This window comes from Trachymyrmex cornetzi, unplaced genomic scaffold, assembly GCF_001594075.2.
Source record: "Trachymyrmex cornetzi isolate Tcor2-1 unplaced genomic scaffold, Tcor1.1 scaffold2656, whole genome shotgun sequence".
In the NCBI taxonomy this organism is placed as follows: Eukaryota; Metazoa; Arthropoda; class Insecta; order Hymenoptera; family Formicidae; genus Trachymyrmex; species Trachymyrmex cornetzi.
In genome coordinates this window covers 6,006-6,852 of record NW_017297330.1, presented here as the reverse complement: position 1 = coordinate 6,852, position 847 = coordinate 6,006, and the positions used below count along the sequence as shown (strand labels likewise).

General features: G+C 65.5%; 1 protein-coding gene across 1 annotated transcript; it reads left to right on the top strand.

The window, feature by feature from the left end:
* Positions 1-39: 39 nt before the first annotated feature.
* Positions 40-525, top strand: LOC108761825 (uncharacterized). The gene has a single exon (XM_018508560.1). It carries the CDS (start codon positions 40-42, stop codon positions 523-525), a length of 486 nt encoding a protein of 161 aa, XP_018364062.1.
* Positions 526-847: the final 322 nt, after the last annotated feature.

Here is an 847-nt window from a genome sequence, read left to right as displayed (position 1 = left end):
CTTAAGCGTACGCACGGGGTGGAGGGAGTAACACCCTCCATGGTGAACGGGGTGCGCGTTCGCGCGCGAAGGCACCTCTACGATGCCTGGGAGGTGTGGCTCTCGCACCAGGACCACGGGGGCTCTGGCATAGCCGGGGCGATCGCGCCGATCATCGAAAGGTGGTCGGAGGCCAGGGTGGGTCTCTCGTTCCGGGCGACGCAGATGCTAACCGGTCACGGGTGTTTTGGCCGGTATCTGTGTCGCATCGGGCGGGAGAACTCTCCCAAATGCTGGCACTGTGCGGCGCAGCACGACACTGCTCGGCACACGATGCATTATTGCCCGGCGTGGGGTGATATGCGCGCGGATTTGGTCAGAGCGATTGGGCCTGACCTCACGATGTCGGGACTGCTCAGAAGTATGCTGAGCGAGGAGGGACGGAAGGCCTTCATGACGTTCAGTGAGGCCGTCATGAGGAAAAAGGAGGAGCATGAGCGAGCCCGCGAGGGCGTTCCGCCCCGCGTGGCTCCTCAGGGTTCATAGGGAGCTTTGGTTGCCGGTGGCGGGGACGGCGCTGGCTCGATACCCGTGAGCCGCCGTCGCCTCGCCGCTCGTCCGTGCGACGCCCGCACGGCTAGTTGACGCACGCCGAGCGTTTGGGCCCCCTATGTTAGGGGGATGCCGGGCGACTCGGCGGGCTTGGGCACCGTGGGGTGTGGAGTGGGGGCTCTGCACCCCATGGCACACGGTGCGCCGGGACGGGTGGCAGAGGGAGGTGGTGTCCCCCTCTGTCACGTCTTGGTCACTTCTTGACTTGGTCAGGCTGGGCGGACCTAACCAAGTTAGGTCGGAAGCGCATCTGCGC